Raw genomic sequence first — 20,615 nt, forward strand, 5'->3', positions numbered from 1 at the left:
CCCTGGGGCTGCAGGAGCCCCGCCCCCTTCCCAGAGCAGATGGCCTCAGAGGGCTTCAGTGCCCAGACCACCTGTCCCCCACCGCGCCTACTTTTCCTGCTTCTGTCACCTAGCAGAGGAACTGTATGGGACCAAAGTCAGCAGGGTTCCTTCTTCCCATCTGTGTCCTTTCTTCCCCTTCCATCACCTCCCGTCCCTTCTCAGCAACGTTTCATCTGGTCCTCTGTCTACCACCCAGCATCTTTCCTGATCCAATTCCCTTTTCTTCTGTCTCCTGTCCCTTTCACCTTTTCCCCATCTTTCCCTTTCTCTCCACCAGGACCCTCCCCTTCTGCTTGCCCATCAAATGCAGTTGGCTCGAAATGCAGGAAGCTGGTTTATGTCTGAAAGGCTCATGGACATCTACTTGCACCTCACAGTGTGACCTGAATTGTGTTCCCTGTGCTCCTCTTGCAAGGACCCCATGCACCCCGCTCTGTGCACGCCAGATGTTGCTCCCTCCTTTTACCCAGGAAACCAGAGTCCCCCCCCTCTACGACCCCCATGATTCCAGGCCACTGGAGGGAGTGACCTCTCTCTGATCCCTGAAGCTATTCTGCCTGGGATTGTGTCCTGACACACACTAGCTAGTGTGGCCCTGGGCAAGATGCAAGCCCCTCTGCGCCTCTGTTCTCTTGTTCTCTTGTCAGTGAGACGCAGACCCTAACAGCACTGCCTCAGGGGGCCATGGGGATGATCGTGGGGGTGGGCGGAGCACACAGAGCTGGCTCTCAGGTCACGAGTATTCCCTCCATGCCCTCCGTGGTTGTGACCACTGTGCCTGCACTTCGGTGGTTTAAGGAGTCATCACCCAGAACGTAACATGTCTAACACCAAAAAACAGTCCTGGTCCCTTAAAGGGCTAGGTGGTAAACAGTTCACGGAACTGAGAGAGAAGCAGGAGGACCTGCCCTTTTCACATTCCACTTCTTCATTTCCCTCTGGTTTTCTTTGTAGCACCTTCTCAGAAGTCCAGGCTCTAAGAACATCACACGTGTTTTGAGATTGATGTCTACCTAGTCACAGAAGGGGAAAGGCTTGTGTCCAGAATTCCTGGAACACCGAGCAGAATGCCGGCGTCCTCCTGAGTGTGCACAGGATCTCCAAGAACACATCCCGTGGCCGCACACGCTGCCTGCCGCCGGCGTGCTCTCTCCGGTTCTTTGATGCAGGGTGCTTACATAAGAAGAAAAACTGGGTCACTATGAATGAGCAGTGCAGCTGGTGCAGCAGGGAGGGTGGCTTGGGTAACGGTTCAAGGTCCAGGAGCCCTGGTTGAGCTGGCATCGGGGGTGGGCTTGAGCCGAGCTCCGATCCCAGGCTTGGAAAATTACAAGATCACAGGAACAATTTTTTTTTTTGAGCTCTCTGTTTACCAAAGTGCAGTCCCAAAGACCAGAGTCCTCTCGCATCCCTGATCAATTGGAAAAAATAAACCAGTGAATGGGTTCTAAGGTCAGAGAATAGGAGAGGAAAATACATTTATTTATAAAATCCAGGATACATGTACTAATGGTGAAGTCAAAACCACTTTTCATTCAGAACCATGTTCATATAATAATTTGAAATTTGTGATGTGAATAGCATCAGGCACAAAGCCCTTTGTGTTATCCATAAAATAAGTAAATGCTCGTTTTAAAATAAATAACTAGGGCTAAGTAAGTTTCAAGTAGGGACATTATTTCGAGGACAAACTATTTTCAGTTACTGGCATTTATTAACAAGCGATTGGTATGCTGATTATATTTCAGTCTTGTGAGTAACAGTTTTCTTCGATGATCTTTACTTTGTTAGTGTACATATAGCAAGACATATTATAATAGTAATAGGACATGACAGTTGTTCGAGACTTTGAACCAGAAAGGACAGGAGCGGTTCTATGACCCAGCCTTATATTGGACACAGGTAAGGGTGAAGCTCTGAGTGAGGTCACACGGCTTCTTATTCCTAGGACAAAGGAGCAGGAGAGTAAGAACTGCCTGGGTCTTACAACTCCTAATCCAAAATTCTTTCCTTATTAATCAACCAGAAGCTGAATCAAGGAACAACAACAAAAACTCTAAAACCTATCTCTCCAACTAGCATAAGAAACAAAGCAGGAGTTTTCTATTAGAGGGGAGACAAATGCCCCAAAGGTTAGCATTCACAAATGACTGTTTTCATACAAGAAAAGTTTTTTTTTAAACTCCAGGTATAGCCTGACCTATGGTGGTGCAGTGGATAAAGCGTCGACCTGGAAATGCTGAGGTCACCGGTTCGAAACCCTGGGCTTGCCTGGTCAAGGCACATATGGGAGTTGATGCTTCCAGCTCCTCCCCCCTGTCTCTCTCTTCTCTCTCTCTCTCTCTCTCCTCTCTAAAATGAATAAATAAAATAAAAATTAAAAAAAAGAAAAAAAAAAAAAAAAACAGTTTAAACTCCAGGTATACCAGTCCACGGCCTGAAAGATTTTAAAAATTACGTGTCCGGGAACATTTGCTTCGTTGGCTTGATCCAGAAAGATGACAAGGACTCTCAGAGAGGGAATATGTCAGATTCACCTCCTGGGATTTTAAAAACTACATCTCCAGAGGGATTCTCTTACATGCATTGTGGGGAAATTGGGGAGGAATGAGAAAGGGATGCTAAAACTTCATGAGGCACAGAGGGTGCGGTACTATGGAATCTGAATGAGCCCACCTGTGATTCTAATACCCCCCCCACCCCACCTGCACTGCTCAGTCTCAAGCTGACTGTGGGAACAAGGAGCTGACGCCATCTCCAGCACATAGGAGGCACGACATGCATGTTTTCTCTGAACTTAATGTGCTAGAACTAAAGTAATAAAAATAGTTTCCCCTTAGGCAGCCCTTCTGTGGAAAAGCCATCCTGCTTAGCATTTCACGACCATCGCCACATTTAATTCTCACCACAAATCTACGAGCTAAGTCTTATGATTCCCTTTTTATAGATGAGGAAAGTGAAGTTGGCAGAGGTGACATAATTTGCCAAAGGTCACATGGTTGGTCAATGACTGAAGGTTGTTGGAGGCTGGTCCAATTGTTTTCAAACCTGTCCTACAAGCTTTTAACAGTGGCCTTGTATAACCCAGGTGCTCTCATAAAAGCTGACTGTAGCCACCGACCTGGGCGCAAGCAGACATTACATCAACATAGAGAGAGGATGGCAAGGAGAAAAGGATCTCTTTTCCACCTGTCTCTGCTTTATATCTCTCTCACCCTTATCTTCAATGTACCCAGAAAGCACAGCTGCCATATTTGTTTAGTGACTGTGAACAGCCTGCACCATACCTGCTACATATGTGGAGTCTGCAATACACAGATATACCATCGGAGGGGCGTGCCGCCTGAGAACTTGGGAAAGCTGTGATATTGTTTTCAGCGTGTTTCTTGGGAAGCATAGACCACTTGCCCCCACCAGGACATGCCAGGTTCGGGGTTGTACTTACTTGTGTAAGTACTTGAGAGCAGTGCTTCTCAAGCTTTCATGGGCACAGAGCAGACTGCTGGGCCCCCCGCCAGAGATTCTGGCCCAGTGGGTCTGACATAGAACCCTGCTGCCGGTGCTGCTGGTGCTGCCATCTTCGGATCGCACTCTGAGTTACACTGTTTGTTCTAGGACCTTTGACTTGAAGAAGGGTGTGGGGAGGGCCAGGCAGGCAATGGAGAGCTGATTGTTCAGCTATATATTCTAGAGCTAAAGACCTTTTGGATGAATAATTCAGGAATTTCACGAGCTGGTGAGATTAACATTGGCTTGCTTGTTGTGGGTTTCCTGTTTAATTGCTGTGTGACCAGGTCAAGTCATTAAATTTTTCTATATCTCAACCGTTATCCCAAAGGAGGCTAATTTTTAAAAACTACATGCTTTTTTATTGGCCTCCTTTTCTCAGAGATGGGAACTCTGCAAATGTGAGAGAGCTTTCAATTGTACCATTCTACTAGGCACGCCTTCCCTGGGCCTGGGGGGACAGGTCCACACAGACCCTCCCTGCTCCACACGGACAGTAAAACAAAGCCAAGGACCAAACAGATGCCCAGAGTGAGGGGCTGCCATCCAGGTGTGGGTCAGGCTGAAAGAGGCGAGAGGAAAGGGGAAGGGGCCCTGTCTACATTTTCACCTTAAAAGTGGAATGAATCCAACCTTTGTGTGCAAAAAACAAAGGAAGGAGGGAGCAAGGGAGGGAGGAAGAGAGAAGAAGGAAAGAAGGAAGGAAGGAAGGAAAGAAGGAAAGAAGAGTTAAGGATTGAATGTCCCACTGAAGGCCGCACAGGTAACAAGCATATGTCTGAACCCGTGAAGAATGGAAGCAGAAGACACCAACTGGGGGCCTGTTCTCCAGCAGCCTGTCTCCCACAAGATGGAGCCTTCACTCTCCTGGTTAGGAGCTGTAGAGGCAGAAAGGCTTCTGGGTGCCATGGGTATGCGCACGCACCTGCTCTCTCTCTCTCTCTCTCACACACACACACACACACACACACACACACACACTGCAGGGGGCAAACTACACACACCACTCGGACACCCAGTCGAATCATCACTGGATAAACAGGAAAATGTTGCCAAATTAACATACATTAGAAATCCTTTCCTATCTAATGAAGCCATCAGCAAGCAATTTTAATTTCATTTTTCACTTGTTAGTTAAGAGAGAGAGAGAGAGAACACTTAGAAAGTGATTATCTCCTAGACCTCCATGGATGCTTCTTTGGATTTGTCAGCAAGTATGGTTTGTGATTGAGAGGAAAACTGCTCCAAACATTTGCCTTCCACATATATTTTTTTTATTCTCAGGTTTAAAAATCAGCAAAGTTGCTTTGATTCCCCCCCCCCCTTTGATTTGAATCCGTGATTTGAATAGCGGGACCCTGCCCAGGATAGAAGGCTCCATACACAGGTGCCTTCGCCCCTCCTCTGGTTGCACGAGCCATTTTAGTTCTGAAGCAGTTTTATGTAATCCTGCAAGCAGCGCTGACTCAAACCACCTGCCGTAGGTGCCTAGTTATTGCTAAGCCTCAGTGGTTACTGCAGGCAGCATCCTAGAACGAGGGACGGAACTGGATCCGGCCTCTGAGACCTCCTACTCCATGTAAGAGATGAGGAAACAGATTTTCTGAGAGACAGGGATTCCCATCAAGGCTGCCCAGCTGTTGAGTAGCAGAGCTGGGTCTCATCAGCCAAGGTACTTCTTAATTGCAGAGAACTGTGTTCCCCAATTAAATGGAAACAATGCCCTCAGTGAAAAGCAGCCCTCCTGCTCCCAGAAGTGAAGACTTCTAATAGCAACAAGGTGGAATTTAAGAGGGGCACTGAATGTCAGGGTTCTACCTGCAGTCTTGAGGCCCCCTCATCTGTAGTCAGCACACTACATTATTTCTCCTGTTAATTGCATGCATGCATGTCTGTTTTCTCAGAAAGTTGCATTCTCCACCAGGAAGGGACTGTTCTCATTCATCAGCCAACAAGCTGTTTGTGAACATCAGTCTTCTTTTTTTTACAGAGACAGAGAGAGTAAGAGAAAGGGATAGATAGGGACAGACAGACAGGAACAAAGAGAGATGAGAAGCATCAATTCTTTGTTGTAGTACCTTAGTTGTTCATTGATTACTTTCTCATATGTGCCTTGACCGTGGGACTACAGCAGACTGAGAAACCCTTTGCTCAAGCCAGCGACCTTGGGTCCAAGCTGGTGAACTTTTCTCAAACCAGATGAGCCCGCGCTCGATCGAGCTGGCGACCTCGGGGTCTCGAACCTGGGTCCTCTGCATCCCAGTCTGACGCTCTATCCACTGCGCCACCACCTGGTCAGGCACCAAAAAGCTGTTTGGCATCAATTTTGTACACAATGAACACTCAGATACACCTTTTGTAAAACGAATGAGTGCCCAAAATAGCCAGCAAAGCAGGGATGGCAGAGGTGCTCTGTGGATCGAGAATGGGAATTAGAAATACTTGTTTGAATATTTCTGAAATAGAAGACTTAGGGAGGACGGCTGCCTGGGTTTGAAGAATTTCCAGGGAGTAAGTTCTAGATTAATGCACGTTTTTCACTCAGCCATTCTCCTTTCTTTATTTTTTTAGAAGGTTTTGTTGTCTTAATTGAAAACCCTATACACCTCTGATCAACCTCTGTCCCTCCTAAGGGACCAGCGCACATACAATCCCTTCGGAGAAGCTTAATCAATCCCAATTGAGTCACAATACTAACCCAAATTAATCAGACTTTGACGAAGTTGTCAGCTTCAACTTCAAGGTAACCTGGGCTCCCAGTCCTCCACAGCCTGCACAGGCTGTAAGAATTCAAGTTCGAACACCTTGAAATTCTGCCAGTGACCCCTGCATAAAGACCCCTTTCTTCTCAAAGACACCCACTCCGTTGGCTTTTTATTTCCGTACTAAACAGAAATAAAAATAGAACATCAGACTCCAAGAAGGGTCATGGAACTTCAAAGTCCATCCAGAAAGCCTATTTCTGTAGGAGTTTTCCAAAGAAGCACCCTGGTGGCAGCCTCGACTCTAGCCCCTTACTGAAGCCCCTATCTCAAAAGAATGTTATTGAATTCCTGGAAACCAAAAGCATCCCTGACAAAAGCAGAACCAGTGTCTTCAGATCTAAAAGGTATTGAATCAAACAAAATCAAACCTCTTACATCTCCAGGTCTTGCCACTGCCTCAACTAAATGTGCCAGAAGCTTCCATCCACCCATTTTACCACCAATATTCTGTCTACAATAACCTAACAACAATTGGCAACACATTTGCAACCTTATTCTTAAGTCACATTTACTTGGCACTTGATAATTAAGAGCATCATTTAAAAAAAACACGCCACCATGTTCTTACAAAACACATTCGAGTAGAGAACCCAAAATTACCCAAAGGTGTCCTCCTATGAAGATTCTTATATCTAGGTGACAGGTCGTATACAGGTATTTCTAGCCCCATTTTAGAATGAGGAAACAGCCTTAGGGACTTGAACTAAGTGAGTCAGTCACGCATCTGAAATAGAAACAAGACTTCAAGATGACCTTGAATCAAATCCAGCCAGAAAATGTGTAAATTATTAGTGACACTAATTTAACCTGACGTGACTCCAGAGAGTAAATCTGAATAGCCTCATAAAAAGAAAAAAAATTTTTTTTTTAAAAGTGTTACTGTCGAATCTTAAGTATTATCATACATATGCCGTTACCTTGGCAAATTCATCACATAAGCTTCTGTTTGGAGGGGGACAGCCATATGTTAAGTATGCTGTAGTATGCTGCTTTGTTTTCCTTCCTAACTGTAATCCATAGAACACTAAAATGACGATCTCACAAAACTACTTGCTACAATATGTGCTTCTCCTCAGATTTTGTTTTGCATTTCATTTTAAATTTTACTCAAAACCCTTTGTTAATTAGCATTAGGATCAGGGACAGAGTCAGTTAAAAGCAAAATCACGGCCCTGGCCGGTTGGCTCAGCGGTAGAGCGTTGGCCTGGTGTGCGGGGGACCCGGGTTCGATTCCCGGCCAGGGCACATAGGAGAAGCACCCATTTGCTTCTCCACGCCCCCCCCCTCCTTCCTCTCTGTCTCTCTCTTCCCCTCCAGCAGCCAAGGCTCCATTGGAGCAAAGATGGCCCGGGCGCTGGGGATGGCTCCTTGGCCTCTGCCCCAGGCACTAGAGTGGCTCTGGTCGCGGCAGAGCGACGCCCCGGAGGGGCAGAGCATCACCCCTGGTGGGCGTGCTGGGTGGATCCCAGTCGGGCGCATGCGGGAGTCTGACTGTCTCTCCCCGTTTCCAGCTTCAGGAAAAAAAAAAAAAAAAAAGCAAAATCACTTCTAAAGACACCTTCTGAAGACGGGGTGGGGGTGGAGGACTCTGTCAGGGCCACTCAGCTATCCAGTAGCTGAGCTGGGTCAAAATCGAGGACACAGGTCTGATGACCAACCAACGCCCTTCACTTCACTGTATAACGCTGTGACCCCCATTTCCCTGGAAACAGTTCTCTGAAAGCAGCCCTCTGCTCCCAGATCAATCAGGAATTCTAATGCTGACAAGACGAATTTAAGAGGAGCCCCAAATGTCCGTGGGAAACCTTTTCTCTTCAGATGACTCTTCCACTCCTATGTACCGTATTTCTCCATGTATAAGACGCTCCCATGTATAAGACTCACCTTAATTTGGGGGGCCCGAATTTGAAAAAGAAAAATGTATTACATAAAGTTATTGAACTCAAGTTTTATTCATCATAAAATTCATACAACTCCTCATCACTGTCCAAAAAAAAGTGGAAAATGCAAGTGAAAAATCTACAACCACTGTAGAAGACACATCCAGTTTTTAAATCCCAAATTATTCCCAAAATAAGGAGGGGCATCTTATACATGGGGAAATACGGGATTTAATGCCACCGAGATTTAAAAGCCTAGTGAACCTGGACTTGTCTACAATGAGAAAAGAGGGCTGAAAAGTGTGGCTGCAGTCCAGGGTCCCATCCCACAGCTGTTTCTGCCTCTGTGCGACACACAAGGCATAAAAGGCGAGGAAGGGACAAAGTGGAGAAGGAGACGTAAAATGGAAGAGAAGTGTGTTCTAGTAAGACTTGCACCCTGTTGGAAACTGAGTAGTACGGTAGCCGCGGAGATAGTAAACCTCCCAAATAAAAAACAGCAAGAGGAAACTCTGCCAACTCAAGTAAGCAACAAAATACACAGAATATTCACTTGACTGAGAGTGACACAGGGCACCCCAGTGACCTAAGGGGAGGTCATTTCACCATATAAATAAGATTTGGGGTGAAACCTAGACTGTCTTCTTCCCACTGAACCCACCACTGCAACTCCCTAAGCTCAGTTTTGTCTTGCTAAAACTGCTGAGAACATAAAGGCTTCCTAGGACCATATACTTTTGACCCAGAAAACAGAAAAAAAAGTCCCTCTTTTCACTGCATGTAAATTATATTTTGTTACCTACTTTGTTACCTCCTACCTCTCCAGGCAGGAGGCTCTGAGGGCAGGGACCGGAGCTGTCAGGAGCTAACACGGCACCTGCTGGGTCATGCTACGTATTTGCGCATCTTTTAATAAATGAATGACAGGCTGCGACAGGACGAAACCCGAATTCTACTCACACTTATGGGAGAGAAGCACATCAAAGGAATCAGCCCACCTGGTAGCTTCTTCCGTGGAAAGTCTCCTGGAAAAGGAGAGAGAAACGTCGCTCTTGACTATTTCTGAAGTGAACTCCTCTTTGTTAGCCAGGAGAACAGATCTGAACAACGCAGGGCAAATGAAGACCACACCTGGGTTCCCGAAATCCTGTCACTGTAATGTGTGACATTCTTAAGCAACTGATGGGAAAATAATCTCAGGATTGGAATTCAGCCCATTTAATCTATTGCCTTTCAATCTAAAAAACAAAGCTAAGCAAGTGCATGATTTAAAGACGTCAAGATGACAAAGGAAAGAAACTGGTCTTGGAGTCAGGAAAGTTAGGCTGACCTCCTCGTTCCATTGCTGTCACCTTAATTCCCTCACTTCTGTAATGGGGACAGTGATGGCCATCAGGGACCCCTGTGAGGGTTAAGTGAGGTGACATCATTTAACCCAGGGCCTGCACAGTAGAGGCCCCGAATGCAGATGATCTCAACCTAAGAATATTTTTAGAGTAGATGGGAGTTTTCGTTTCCAAATTCAGAGCTCAGATTGATAGCTAAGTAGGACCAAGAAATCCCCTTCACTGCAGATTTGGAAAACTGGTAGATAAGATTTTCTTAAAAGTCAAAGGAGTGAAAAAGTATACCGCGTTAAGTCATACATTTGAAAAGGAAAATAACCATTCTCTCCATCACGTCGGTTCAGGTATATAAAAGGAGATTCCAAGAGGCAGGAATTTATTGTCCCTTGGCTTATCTGGTCAACTACTCGCTAGAGAAGACCAGGTTCTGTGGTCCTGTTGTGGGAGCCCCACGCTGGGCACCCGGGGAACACCGGGTGACCATACTACTCACTTCAGAGCACGGTTGGGCTTGTCGGGAAGAATCGCAGTGAAATCGCTACACGAGTCTGACTTGTGGGACAGGCATCCCAGTCGAGTCCTCATCCCTTTGTTCCTGCAACAAGCACAGGGGCAGAAGGACGGGGACTGTCATGACAAGAGCTGTCAGCTCCATCAGGGGTCCCTGCAGCTGTTGCTGCCAGGAGCCAGCACTACCTCCCCGACACACCATCCTGCCCCAGGTGTCCCCAGAAGATTTCACAATCAGGTGGAGAAACACCTAGGAGAAAAAGGGATATACTCTCTCCCTAGCTTGACTACAAGAATAGTAATAGGTACCCTGCCTCTAGAGCCCTGATGCTTTTTAAAGCTGACGTGCAAGTTAATGGTAAGTCAACGAAGGTCGTTAGCTTGGAAGGATTTCTAAATTAGGATTCTCTGTAGGGAAAGGAAATACAGCGATGACAAAATAACAATCCACATGTCACTCTCGCATTAGGAGGGGGAGGTAGCAACAGTCGCAGCTCCTGATGGCAAAGACCCCTAGCAGAACCCACACTGAGAGTAGAGGGCTGCTCACTCACGTGATACAGGGATACGTATCACTGAGTCTCAGAACGCAAAGCCTGGGGCTTCAGGCAGGTCAGTCATGACTCAGGTTCTCACCAGTCCTCCCACAAACCTGGCGACATGCACAAATAGCTATAGACCAGCAAGGACCTTATCTGCTGATGAGAGGCAGGGAGACTGGAACACTAGGCCATGAGGAACCGGTCACAATTCTTATATCTACTTAACTAAGCTCTCCTAGTCCTCTTTATATTTTGGCTTACTTCAATCAGCATGCTTAAAATTTTAATGTACATGTTTATAATGCTCATATATTTTATTTTCCTAAGGTCCAGACACTTAAACAGTTACCTATTGCAAAGGACCCAATGAGAAATTATGCCAATGTCTCTTTCTGATCCCCCACATTAGTACCTGTTTTAACTTTAGTCAGAGATCAGCAAACTACAGCCCTGGAAAAATGCCTGTTTGTGTAAATAAAATTTTATCAGAACACAACCATCCCATCTGTTTACATATTGTCAGAAGCTGCTTTTTCTAACACAAGAGCAGAGTTGGATGATTACAATAGACTATGTGGCCCAGAAAGCTGAAAATATTTACTGTCTGGCCCTTGACAAAATACATTTACTGATGTCTGACCTTTAACCTGGTGATTCTTCACATGGAGGACAAAGGTAAGTAGGAGAGATTTGGTATAATCAGATTAAGAATTAAGGATGCCTTATAAAAGAAGACTGCCAGGCACAGATTGTAACAATTTGCCCAGGAAATGGTCCTAGGAGATTCTGGTTATTTTCCATGTTGAAAGGAAGTCCTTCCTGCCTGGCTGTCCTTCTCTCTTTCACAAATCCTAGGCCATCATGTAATGTCTCTTCCTTTTACTTTAAACGAGCTTCTATCTCTTCCTTTGACTTTAAATGGCTGTTTATCCTTGGGGTAAATGTCCACAGAAAGCTAACATCTACTGGGATAATGTCCCATTTGGCAAGAAGGTACAATGTCTGTATTCCACAGGTCATCTCCGAGAAAGGAACCTTTTCAGGGAACATCCAAGTTCCCTGAAACATCCCCATCCTGCAAAAAATTGAGCCTGCACGTCCTGTGCTTCCATTTTTCATCTCAGTCAGGTATACCATGAAGCCACAGAGTTGGTGGCATTTCAAAACATCTGCTGTAGTGTCTCATGTCCACTCACTCTTCCAAGTCACAGGGGGCTGTAACACCAGGCCATGCGAGTAACTGCTCAAGGGCCCTTGAGTCATCATATTCTGTGAATTCAAGCAAAAATCTTGCTCAGGGTGCACCACAGGCCAAAACCCAATTTTTAGTGAGTCGGTTCATACCTTGGTGCTGCAGACTATCAATCATACATAGTTAGGTCAGTGGCCACAAAAAGCAATTAAGAGGATTTAAAAAAACAAACAAACACAAAAACCCCAAACAAAACAAATGGCAGATCCATGCAAGCCATCTAACAGGTTGAGCAGGGGCCAGGGTCTTGTTACCAAGACAACAACAATTCTCCCAAATAGCTTGCAAAAAAATCTCCAGCAAATTATTCTTTGAAACAAAATGGTTTTGATTTTTTATCTTGTCGAGCGGAGACCTCAGTTCTAACCTTTGCATTAGGTCTGAAATAATGGGAGCAGAAGCAAGAGTTAAAGGTTAAGCTTACTTAAAAAAAAAAAATCTAGGCTAGCCCTCCGCTTTCTTCCCTGTCCCAGGAACTCGTAGAGATCTTTCAATGGTTCAATACAAGCTCATGCACATTGTGTCCCGCTGCTCAATAGGAGGGCTCGAAGCTAAGGCAGGTCCTGCTTGCAAGGCCACAACTTTGCAAGAAGCACCCAGGAAAGGACAGCGCGGTCTAGGCAGGCCTGGGAGACAGAGGCAAGAGGCCCACTCATGGGAGTCTCAAACGCTGAGCAGGTGGAAAGGTGGAGAAAGAGCAGAGGGGCAGGGGCAAAGGGACAGGTTGACATCAGTTACCTGCGTGGCATCAGTAAGGCGGCCATGCAGGCACCCGCTTACAGTTAACCCTCTGGCCGGAGCGCAGGGACGTCAGGGCGGGAGGTAAGACTGCGGGGCACAGGGGTTTACCCTTCACGTCCTCTCACCTAAAATCAAAGAATCTGCTGTAAGAGGGGGCCACCCTCTCTGGTCTGACTGTGCCACAAGTCCTCTCTGATGGCTGTCTGCCAACTGACACCTCCCCACACACACCCCGTTCCCCCACAAACGTCCACTTGTCCTGAGCCAGGGCGACCAACCAAGGATGGACGAGAACAAATTGTTCAGTGGAGACGTATCGCTGCCTGTTGGTCAGGAGTTTCTATTTCTCCAACTACTGGCCATCAGCAGTAAAGTGGGACACGTGCCCCAGGGGAGGAAGGCATGGGTCTGGCAAGCCAAAAATTACTTTTCTTTTTGTCTTACTTGAGAGGGGCCCAAGTGACCAGCGGCCAGGGGTGGGGACAGGGAGGGCACAGCACTTGCTCCAGAAACATCTGATTGGCTGATGGGTTAGAACCTGTCCCGGGAGCCCTGGGAGGACGTGAGAGGGAGGAAGGTTGGGTAACACCAGGAAAGGCCCACCAGGCACCGTCACTTACGTAGGGATCACAGGCACAGCCTGAAAAATTGAATATGCAAGTCACTCTTCTTGCCCACAGGGAAGCTGCCTGACCATCATCAGCCCGGGCCTGGCCCGCCCACCCGGTCCTTGAAGCAAGAGGACATCGGGACATCAGGAAAGGAGACAGAGAGGTTAGGGCTGACTGACTGATAATCTCACTCTCCTGAAGGTTCCATTCTCAGGGCTTCCCACCCTTTGTTCCCATAGAAGAGAACTGACAAGAAGAAACATGTGAAGAAAGCAGCCCAACCATAAAGGGATCCCCAGGGGAACCCTGACACCAAACATAGAATCCATTTTAAAGAAACCTAATTTAGGTAGATATAGCCCCTTATATTTAAATTCTTTTGATACTACCTGGAACATATCATAAAGGTTCTTAAAATACCTTTTCTAATAATACCACAATTAATAAAATAACATGACTGCTTTGTTAAAACAAACAAACAAACAAACAAACAAAAATCAGTTAGACTTTGCATAAGGCTCATCCCCAGGATGCTGCCGTGGGTTGAGTTCCCTGACAGCAGGGACATTTCCCTTAATCTTGGTTCTAACCGTGTGTGCACCTGCTCGCTCACAAGTCAGGAGATTGAAGCTTTTCGTAGCTGTCAGGACCTCTGGAAATTATTATTTTGGGCATCTAAGACTTATTTCTCCGGTCTGTGGGATATAGGCCCAGAGGAGAGGGAAGCCCATGCCAGGGGCCTTCATGACCCCAGAGCTGAGCAAAACCAAGAACTCCCACCCACAAACATAGCAGGCAAGGTCACCAGGCCTCCTGCCACTGCCTTGTCACTTTTCCCATTCCCTCTGCTAGCCCACACTGGAGCTGCTCAGATGCCTGCCTCCCTCTCTCCCAAATCCAGCACTGCCCACCAGTGCCCCTCAGACCCTCCACCGCCTTCACTAGGAGCCCATGAATACGGATCTGCAGCGTTCTCTGATCCCAGCTTCCTCGTGCACCCCAGCACCTCAGGGCTCTGATCCCATTTGGCCCTTGACTTTTGGGGGGCAAAGTTTGGGGTTACCCAGAGCCCAAGAGGGCCAAGGGTGTGATTATACCCACAGTGCATGTGCCCTCCTAGGTGGATATTAGTTACAGGTGACTCTACAGGATGGGTCAAAATGGAAACAGAGGATATAAAATGAAAAATAAAAAGAGGCTAAAAGCAGAGAGCAGAGATTTATAAAGAGGGGAAGAGAGACTAAGAGCCTCAGTGGAGAGAAAGCAATCAATATGGAGAAGCAGGTTAATTAAAAATGGATAATGCAATCAGCCCACCCTGGCACCTGGAGAGGAAAAAGGAAAAGCAAGAGCGATACTCACCGTCTTTGACCAGTCCTCATGGCCCGCAGGTCTTTGCCAACAGGATGGTCAGAGAGGCTGCAGGTTAAGGAGCTCTGGGGAAAGAGCAGATCTTTCTTTTAGCAGTCAAATCCTTGGCGGGTGAAGGACATGTGTGCATGCACACGCAGGCACATGCGGGCACGCACACACATCTACACACGCATGCATGTACAGTACACCTCCCACCACTTGAGCTGGGCAGCAGGCAGCCCCGCTGAAATCTCTTCTCCCTGTTTGTCACATCCAGTAAATGCTGAAGCAGCCCACACCCAGCGGGCGGCGGCTCAGCTCCGGGGCACAGTCTGCACGCCCATCCTCATTGGCAGGATGCTGGAGGTGCCCCTGAGCAGAGCTTGCCTGGCACTCCTCCCGCACCTTCCTCCTCGGCTTCACTAAGCTGCTTGCCGGCTCCTTTGGCTGAAGTGCAGGGAGAAGTCCCCACAGCCCAGAGCTGCCTCCCTCTGCACCCAGAGGCCGTGCATGGGGCAGCAAAGCCGTAGGTATTAACTCTTTCCCATCACCAATGAAAGCAAGTGTCTAATGAGGTCTGCTGCTGGCCAAAGGCTGGTCGCTGCTCAGGGAGCAGGGAGCAGAAATATCTTGCCCCAGACAGCTGCTGACAGCAGGAGCCACGCCGAATCAAATCTCCTAATGAGCCAGGAGGAGGGGGCTGTCTTGCTGGGTGTGATGTGATGTGATAAATGCAGAGAGCAAGAAAGCTATGGGGCAGGTCACACATCTAAATTCCACCCCCTTTCTCCCAATTTCTATTGTGCTGCAGTACCGAGCCAAACCACCCAGCCCTGAAATTAATTACCCCCTTCGCCAAGTCTCAGCTGTCCCCTTACTCTACAGAGGCATGTGGTCGCTCCCACCCACCCCCCTCCGGCACCCACCACAACACTCCTCCCTCCTTAATGAGAAATTTCCACCTCCCCCGAACATGTATATTTCCAACTCTGTGCTCCTGCCTCTCACCTGGCTTTTCCTTCAGTGGAAATTCACCTCTCCCTCATCCATCACCTAGCAACTCCCCCCTACTTGCATTTGTTATGGAGCGAGACTTTCCCCTTTGTTCTGCCCAATCTGCACATTATTCCAATTTTCTGTCTTCTATGTTTTTGTCTTCCAATCCGCCTTACTCACATGTTCAGTTCAGAAGGAGGACTCCCTCTTTCTGCCTGCCCCAGGGCAGCAGTTCTCTGAGTGTGGTCCCTGGACCAGCAGTGTCAGCGTCACCTGGGTCTGTGTTAGAAACGCTAACACTCAGGCCCCGCCCCCATGCCTCCAGACTCAGAAACTCTGGGGGTTTCAGCCTTCCAGGTGGTTCCGATGCATGCGAAAGGAAGTTTGCAAACCACTGCCTTGGGATAAAGCTTAGTTTCTCCCCATTCCACTCTAGGTCTCTAGAGCTGAATTTCCCCCGCTCCCACTCAGGAACTAGCTCCAAACGCACCCAGCCTTTGCTGCACATCGTTTCTGAAACCCAGAAGGCAGCATTTGTGAGGGGCAGCGGAAGTCTCTATGAAGAGCGATGGTTTTTTCATAAAGATTAGATTCCATTTGTTTAATTGTTTCGATGTAGAAAACATTTTCATGTATCAGCGACCCCACGCCACACTCAGAGAGAGTGTGATTGCCCCAGTGTAGCAGATGGGGAAACTGAGGCAAGGCAGATGACATGCCTTTTCCAAAGTGACACAACACCTAAGAAGAGCTCAAGGACCAAGAACTTGTTTTCTGTGACTCTTACTGCAGAGCCCTTTCTACCACGTCATACTGGGACCCAATCTTTCCTGGCAGACTTCCTGGCGAATAACCTGTCTTCTCTCAGTGAAACGATTGGGTGAAATCAGAATTCTGATGCTGCCTCCGCAGTGACTCATTGTCTCTCTCTGAAAATGTCCACAGTATCCCTCTGTTAGATAAAGGGAACTTAGTGTTATAAAGTGAGATGCAAAAGGAGCGTTTTCCATCCCCCAAAAGCCCTGCTTTGAACCCTGCTTCTAGCTGGGGTTTAGAATTCAAGTATAAAAAGAATTCTTCCCTTCTGGACATGTTCCTGGTACACTGTACTGGGAGAAATGGGTACATGGATAAGCTGGTGAATAAAAGCCCACTGATCAGCACTTTCCTGGTCCAAGATGAGTTTAATTTTTATTTATTTATTTATTCATTTTAGAGAGGAGAGAGAGAGGGAAAGAGAGAGACAGAGAGGAGAGAGAGACGGGGGGAGGAGCTGGAAGCATCAACTCCCATATGTGCCTTGACCAGGCAAGCCCAGGGTTTTGAACCGGCGACCTCAGCATTTCCAGGTCGACGCTTTATCCACTGCGCCACCACAGGTCAGGCCCAAGATGAGTTTATAGCATCAAGTGGACCCATCCCTGGATTCCATGCATATAGCTAATGTTTAATGAGCACGTAGCGTGTACCCGTCAATCATTTGGTCCCATTCACCTATCCAATCTTCTATTCCATTGTGTGTGCATGTGCACATACACACACACAAACACACATACTCACACATGCCCGCACACTCTCACAGGCCTGATTCCTGCCCAGACTGTTCCCACCCTGGGTTTGCCTTGTAAGTCCCAACTCCTCCTCGAAACCCAACACCTCTAAGCTAAAAAATTCTCCTTTCCAAAGCTGTTTCAGAACTTCCTCCATTGGCAGGAGCCTCTCCATCCCGACGCGGCCACACTGCCGTGTGATTCTCTGACAGCCCGCATCACAGTCTCAAGTTCCTCCTTGTGGCCTATGTTTCCTGACCCTCCCACAGAACGACGTGCTCCACAAGGACAGATTCTGGGACTACTCCCCTTGCGGTCGGTCCCCACTGCTTCATGCAGAGCAGCCATTTCATAACAGTCGGCTGAATTTGGTTTTGCATTCATAAAGAAAAAAAATCTGAAAAATTACCGAGTGTTTCTTATAGCAGAAACATACTAGACTTCCACAGTCTCCAGGTCAAGACTGAAGTCATCCTAGTGCTAATGACACTCAGGGACAGCAGCTCAGGTACCTAAGGGTGTTTGCAAACTCTTGTTCCTTACAAGAGTCAGGGCAGGGTAGAATTAACCAAGAGCAAAAGGAGCACCTGGCATCATTACACGTTCCACAAAAACGTCATTAAATTGAAGATAAAGGGAATTAACGTCTGCAATATAATATTTTTGAAAGCCATGCTAGTGGAGAAAGAGATTTATTGCTCAATGCCCGTGTATTTATTTAATGAAGACACCACCTAGGATAGTACCACATTAAAAGCTTTTAATAAATCAGTCATTCGGATATGAGACTTGAATTCTGGTCAGCATGCTAAAGCTCTCCGCAGATCTTTTAAAAGCAATTTCCACTTTGTAGCTTCCTAGTAACAGCAGAAACATGAATCAACATATGCCACATTGATTTGGGGTTTCCATGGAGACTGGAAGGACACAGGGAAGAGAAGGACAGAGAGCGGCCACTTGGCCCAAAATTCTACTTTAAAAAAAAAAAAAGGCATCTCAATTTCATTCCTCTGAACATTACCAGCCTCATTTCCTGCTCATCAGTTCAAGCATCCGGATATTTAATTTGTAATGAGCCAGCTCGACTCCTCAGGAACGTCAGAGGGGACACAGAAAGAAGTCAGCCGCTAAAGGTGGGGTCCATGAGGCTTGCAAAGAGAACCCAAGTAGCACAGGATCTGGACTCAGAAGAGAGGGCTTCTGAGTCTAACTGCCATCTACTAGCTTCATAACCTTGACTGCTCTCACCAGCTATGTGATCACTAACTAACACAACCAGGAGCTTTGAATTTCAATTTCCTCCTTTGTAAAACATACCTTCACACCCCTGCCCTATCTTTCAAGGTGGCTCTCAGAAAGAAAGGAGAAAGGCTGTGGGAAGAAAAACACTTTTAGTACACTGTACACTATGATTATATTTAGTGATGCTCTGAGCTTCCCTTTAAATGGAGTTTTGCCAGTAAGCAAAAAAAGAAAATAAAAATAAAAATGGCAAAAATATGGTTGAGTTAGTGAAGAGAAGACGATTAATCTGGAAAAAAATAAAGAACAGAGGGTTTGACAGCCCCGAGTTCACAGAGCTGTAAATGTGGGCATGCTCTTCTCTCCCTCTCAGAGTGTCATTTTCATCATGAGCACAATAAATATCACAGTGCCAATGTCTTTGGCTTGTTACAAGGATTAAATGAGATCATGTACATAATTGAGTCTTAGCACAGTGCTTGACGAATGGCAAATGACTGTGTAGTGACAGCCACTATTATTAGCCTTATCGCCTCTTTTATCTCCTGTAAACTAGGACTCAGAATTCCTACTACATTCCCACTTCACCTAGGATTACCTGGAGGATGTCTGCCCAGCGATTCGAGAAACTCTTCGGGAAAATGTGCTAAATAAATAGAATGTTATTGCTGAAAGAGTCAGCTTTCCCTCCTGCTCACTGAGGTGACACAAAGCTGGCTGGGGCACATTTGCAAGGATGTTCAAACTTCTTGATGGAGGAGGAGGCTTCATCGCCTCTGTTACCTTTTCCATTTCTTCCTGTTCCTCTTGCGCCTTCCTTTGTCTCTTTACCATCTGATGCAACCTTTTCCCTATTCTGTCTTCTTTTCTTTATTCACTATCTTCATACTTTTTCTAAGTGTGGTTAGAAGGATTTTTTTTTTTTTCTGAAGCTGGAAACGGGGAGAGACAGTCAGACAGACTCCCACATGCGCCCGACCGGGATCCACCCGGCACGCCCACCAGGGGCAACGCTCTGCCCACCAGGGGGCGATGCTCTGCCCCTCCGGGGTGTCGCTCTGCTGAGACCAGAGCCACTCTAGCGCCTGGGGCAGAGGCCAAGGAGCCATCCCCAGTGCCTGGGCCATCTTTGCTCCAATGGAGCCTTGGCTGCTGGAGGGGAAGAGAGAGACAGAGAGGAAGGAGGGGGGGGGGGGGTGGAGAAGCAAATGGGTGCTTCTCCTATGTGCCCTGGCCGGGAATTGAACCTGGGTCCCCCACACGCCAGGCCGACGCTCTACCACTGAGCCAACTGGCCAGGGACTAGAAGGATTTTTAAAATTAAATTTAGGGGGCTTTGGTGTCTAATCTGCAATTAGTTCCTCGGGTCTCCTAAAATGACATGCATAGCAACCCTGGAGAAGACATAAAATCAGAGATTTTGTCGGACAGCAAGACTGTCTCTTAGACAGTGGTCATCAGTGTCTAAATATATGCATATCTTAAGAAACACATCAAATACATCAACCAGATGTAGTTCATGGAATTTATTTTGAATTCTGATTCTAATTTAAAATCATAAAAATATCATGGGACAATTAGAAAAATTCCAGCACTGATTAGACATCAATATTAGTGTGATCTTGATATTGAGGTTACTTTTTTTTCTTAAGCAACCTTATTATTTAGAGATACACTCTGAAACATTCAGAGTTGAAAGGATATGCTATTTGGGACTTGCTTCCGAACCATCTGGGGGGGAGTGTGGGGTGTTGAAGCTGACAGTAGGACATAGGGGCTCACTGTTCTAGTCACTTGACTTGTGTATATTTAAAACTGTGCATAAGAAAATTTTTAAATAGTGTAGCCAATAACAATATGTGCTTCAGTAAAATGAGCATAAAAAGTGTAAACTAGTCATGCAAGGAGACTGAGATGCAGAAGAACAGGGCAACTGGAATGGGAATTGATTTCCTGTGGATTTTCCATTGTAAGTTGTTTTCCTCATGAATGACCTATTATTTGAGCAGGTACTAAAATTCATAGAGGTTTATAGTAGCATGACTCTTAGCTATCCGCTGCAGAAACTAAACTTTAAAGACCTTGCCCAAGGTCACATTTTGTAAAGGCACAGCCAGGACTCCAGCCTAGAGCTCCTGGAGCGAAATACAGTGACATCCCGTCTTCCCACAGATGAGCTGCCCATCTACGCACCCAGAATCCAGGGCAATACGTCAACCTTGGGCGAGGAGACAAATGATGACCTGCTCACTTACCTACGCAACCCTCTCCATTCCAA

General features: G+C 46.7%; 1 protein-coding gene across 8 annotated transcripts in view; it reads right to left on the reverse strand.

Annotated features, from left to right (window-relative positions):
- Positions 1 to 20,615, reverse strand: part of RGS8 (regulator of G protein signaling 8) — a 41,601-nt gene that overhangs the window by 15,092 nt on the left and 5,894 nt on the right. The window contains exons 1-5 of one of the 8 annotated variants that reach the window (XM_066261298.1): positions 15,726 to 15,773; positions 14,559 to 14,632; positions 12,583 to 12,710; positions 10,034 to 10,135; positions 9,155 to 9,219 (exon numbers count right to left, since the gene is read on the reverse strand). In XM_066261298.1, the coding sequence (XP_066117395.1) occupies positions 9,155 to 9,219; positions 10,034 to 10,135; positions 12,583 to 12,608 (193 nt within the window). In that variant the 5' untranslated portion in view covers positions 12,609 to 12,710; positions 14,559 to 14,632; positions 15,726 to 15,773. Of the gene's footprint in view, positions 1 to 9,154; positions 9,220 to 10,033; positions 10,136 to 12,582; positions 12,711 to 14,558; positions 14,931 to 14,954; positions 15,148 to 15,725; positions 15,774 to 20,615 lie in introns of those variants that run through there. The other 7 variants (XM_066261296.1, XM_066261299.1, XM_066261295.1 and 4 more) reach the window with 7 other exon arrangements.

This window comes from Saccopteryx bilineata, chromosome 2 (assembly GCF_036850765.1).
Source record: "Saccopteryx bilineata isolate mSacBil1 chromosome 2, mSacBil1_pri_phased_curated, whole genome shotgun sequence".
NCBI classification, from domain to species: domain Eukaryota; kingdom Metazoa; phylum Chordata; class Mammalia; order Chiroptera; family Emballonuridae; genus Saccopteryx; species Saccopteryx bilineata.